At 28.0% G+C, this 3,928-nt stretch overlaps 1 protein-coding gene across 35 annotated transcripts in view; it reads right to left on the bottom strand.

Annotated features, from left to right (window-relative positions):
* LOC106788730 (longitudinals lacking protein, isoforms A/B/D/L-like) overlaps nucleotides 1-3,928 on the bottom strand; it is a 267,171-nt gene that overhangs the window by 198,625 nt on the left and 64,618 nt on the right. The window contains exon 7 of one of the 35 annotated variants that reach the window (XM_014752268.1): nucleotides 280-646. The exons of 32 other annotated variants lie outside the window; for them this stretch is intronic. In XM_014752268.1, coding sequence (XP_014607754.1) covers nucleotides 315-646 — 332 coding nt within the window. In that variant the 3' untranslated portion in view covers nucleotides 280-314. Of the gene's footprint in view, nucleotides 1-279; nucleotides 647-1,518; nucleotides 2,095-3,020; nucleotides 3,449-3,928 lie in introns of those variants that run through there. 2 more of the 35 variants (XM_014752249.1, XM_014752248.1) reach the window with 2 other exon arrangements.

Genomic DNA, 3,928 nt, shown 5'->3' on the forward strand with positions numbered 1-3,928 from the left:
CCTAAGATCGTCTTAGAATATACGATTATTAATTGAAAATAATCTTCTCGTATTTAGTTTCATTACACAGCCGAACAAAATTTAAGATTATAATCAAATATTTAAAACAAATAACAACCATTCTTGGGTATATATATATATATATATAATTTTTCTAAATAATAAATGTAAATAATAAACGTTATTTAAAAAAAAAAATTTAACAATAAATTATATTTCATTCAACATAATATCACACACATATATATATATGTGCTGTGGGGTTTAAGGTGGGGTGGGTAGATGTTTGAGGGGAGTTTTAAGTAATCCGATTTTTAACATTTACAAACATCAACCGCATAAACTTTATGACCAGGATGTTTTCTACGTACATGTGCACGTACATTGGATACGTGTTTGGTTCTGTAAGGACAATAGGGACAATTGAACCTGGGCAATTGGCCACACTCAAATTTCGAATGATAATAAAGATTGTTCTTATGACTGAATACACTTGTACAATTTGGACAAGGAAATTTGGGCTTGTCGATTGATAAGCCATTGCTGTTGCTGTTGGTTGTGTTGTTGTTATCCTTACGATGGTATGGACGCCTATTATTTGTTCCTACGAATGGCAGATAAACGAACTCTCCTGGTAATATATATTCTGAAACAGAAAGCACAACAAAATCAACTGTATAACAGCCCCCACATTTTATTATCTATTAACTCGAGTGTTTTTTCTTTTTATTTCTTTTTTCTTTTCTTATTTTTTTTTTTTGCATACACGTAGGTGGTAGTAGTCGACACAAACCTGTTGTCCCGTTCTTTTCTTTTTATTTAATTTCGATTAAAACGTATCGAAATAATTTTTTGCTTAAGAAAACAAAAAATTAAAAGGAAACAAAACGAAAAAAAGAGAAATAAATTAGGAAGAAGAGAAAAAGAAAATAATGCGATTGGAACGAAACAAAAAGAAACACTGGGTTAAAAAATAATTAGTTCCTTTCCTTGGGTTTTAGATTGATGGCGTTTGTTTGTATGGATTTTTTTTTTTTTTTAGAAACCCATATGAGACTAGTAAATATATAAATTTACTAACCTGTTTTTTGTACGATCTAATCAATGTACCTTAGCTTTTACACATGTTACATATATTTCAGCTTATAAATAATTTCGAAATAATCCATTGTTATTAACAAAAGTGTAACAATTTATTGCATATACATAAATATATATATTAATTATAATCGCGTAATATCTTGGGCCTGAAAATAAAATTCCCTTTCATCGATAAAAGAAATTTTTAAATTAAATAAATAAACACAACGAACACAGTCGCGTATGTACATCGATATAAAATAATAATAAGAAATAACGAGACAATGCGCGATGAAGAAATAATCGATTTAATAAGAAAGAAACCATTAAAAAGTTCATTTCTTTCTAAAAAGAATATTATTATACACACAAAAAATCAAATATACAATTATTATAGTCTCTTGATCTCACGACTAAAATGAAAATCCAAATCAGTGATTTTTTTTTTTCTAAACCCTTCGAATAATCTTGCGAATACACACAATGATTTGTTTTATAATTTACGATATAAAAAAGGAACCCCCTCCAAAAAAAAAAAGCACTGATCCAGAAATTGTTAAATCTTCTCGAGGAACTTTTCAGTGTTGTTGGTTGTAGAATAGTTTTGTCGTTGCTAATGACGATGACGATGATGATGATGATGATGATGATGATGTTGTTGCGATTGTTGTAACTGACAAATATCTACTGTATAAACGTCTCTTCCTGGATGACAGGTTCTAATATGTCTTCGTGCATTGGATACGTGTTTGGCACGATAATTACAATAAGGGCAAATAAATCTTGGCAATTGTCCGCACTCGAATTTTTGATGATAAGTCAATCCCCCTTTACGGCTAAACACACTTTTGCAATTAGAACAGGGAAACTTTCGTAGAAGTATTTTATCCCACGATTTAGATTTCGTTAAATCTCCATTGATCATTTCCATATTAGGTAATAAAGATGATTCACTCTCCGACAGATTTGTTGTCCTATTTGGCAGGTTAGTAGGGTACACTTGATAACTCAATCCTGAAACACATGTGTACGCATTGACTATGAAATATGTTATTCTCGATCTTTCTATATATTTTGTTGTTGTTAAACTGACATTAATCAAATGAAATTGATTGTTGTTTTAATAATGTAAATTGTGCCTTCTCTTTTTTATATATTTCTGGAGGGAGAAGAAGGAAGAGAATAAAAAAATTAATTTTCGAGTTATAAGTATGGTGCATAATATCTTCATAGTTGTTGTTGTTGATCGATGATGAATTCAGTATCTTCACAAAGATGAAACATATTACTCGACTTCTGACAAATCTCAAATATATATTGAGATTTGTCATATATATATATATACATACATACATATACACGTGAATGTTGTTACTTTTATTTGAAATAATGAAGACACAATAAGTATCTAGAACTTAAAATCAACGTTGTAATTATATAATAATCGATCACAATTTGGAGAAAAAATAAATATTTCAGTTTTTGTTTCTTTTTAAATAAATATATACAAATTTGATTGAAAATCAAATCGGATCCGTTTAGACACGAGCCCGAAGAGAGAGAGTCTTTCGTTTTTTTTCGTACCGATTGTTTTAAAATTTTGGATCATCCAAGTGTCCCCTCCCCCCAAATGTTTAATTTATTCGAAACGAAGTATCATTTGATCCTATATAAATGAAATATATAACAATAAATATATATTTTTATATATACATATATGGTGGGGGGACTGGAATAAGTAATGTCGTTTTTTATTTAAAATTATAAATTGAAACATTACTTTAAAATATATAATACACAATATAAAATGATGATAAATTAAAATTGTGTATATACAAAAAAAAATATTTATACGTGCTTAAAGAAAAAACGTTACTTTTTCGGTCCCCCTCCTAATAAATATATTATTATGAATTTTTATGTATTATAAAATATAATACAAATTGAATGATAAATTAATTAAACGATTCGAAAAACGTGCCCTCAACTTTCGTGTCCAGGTCAGATCTCATGAAGTAATCGTATTTGAGATTAGTCGACACATCGATTACATAAATCTTTCTACCAAAATGTTTCCTAGGTACGTGTGCACGTATATTGGATGATTTTTTCGAACAATATTGACAATATGGGCAACCAAATCTTGGTAGTTGTCCGCATTCGTATTTCATGTGAGTACCAAGATTGTTCTTCCTGTTGAACGTACTACCACATCTTGGACAGGAAAATCTCTTTTTGCTTTTGCTCGATGACGAAGTTTGTTGTTGTTGTTGTTGTTGTTGGTGATGATGATGATGATGATGATTTTTGCTTGACGTTGTTTCCTGTTTCTTGGTCATCATATTGAAGTCACCCAATTGTATGATATCTGTAAAAGAATATTTATCAAATAATCAGTCTAAATTATATTTCGATATAAAATTTAATTTTTTCTTTTTTTTTGGGAAGGAAATTGACTGAAGAAGGATTCGATGATATTATTATTATTATTATTATTATTATTAAAGGATATTGTGTGTGTGTGTGTGATAATGATAAAATTATTTTATTAAGTGTTAATCAAAGACATCGACGATTTTTTTTATTGTTAAACCATTCGTATAAGAAATCGTTAATTCTGTGACATTAGGTTTTTAATTTATTTTCACTCTTTCGTCTATTATTATAATTTAATACTTTTTTTCTTTTTCTTTTCTTTTTTTTTTTTCTTTTTTTTTCTTTTAACGTTAATAAATATTACGATAATAAATTATAAACTTATATAAATACATAGAAGTATGATATATATATGTATATATTATATAAATATATATATCATATGTATATATATTACTCTAATTATAGTCTC

This window comes from Polistes canadensis, unplaced genomic scaffold (assembly GCF_001313835.1).
Source record: "Polistes canadensis isolate GaletaPanama2010 unplaced genomic scaffold, ASM131383v1 scaffold_152, whole genome shotgun sequence".
Lineage (NCBI taxonomy): Eukaryota > Metazoa > Arthropoda > Insecta > Hymenoptera > Vespidae > Polistes > Polistes canadensis.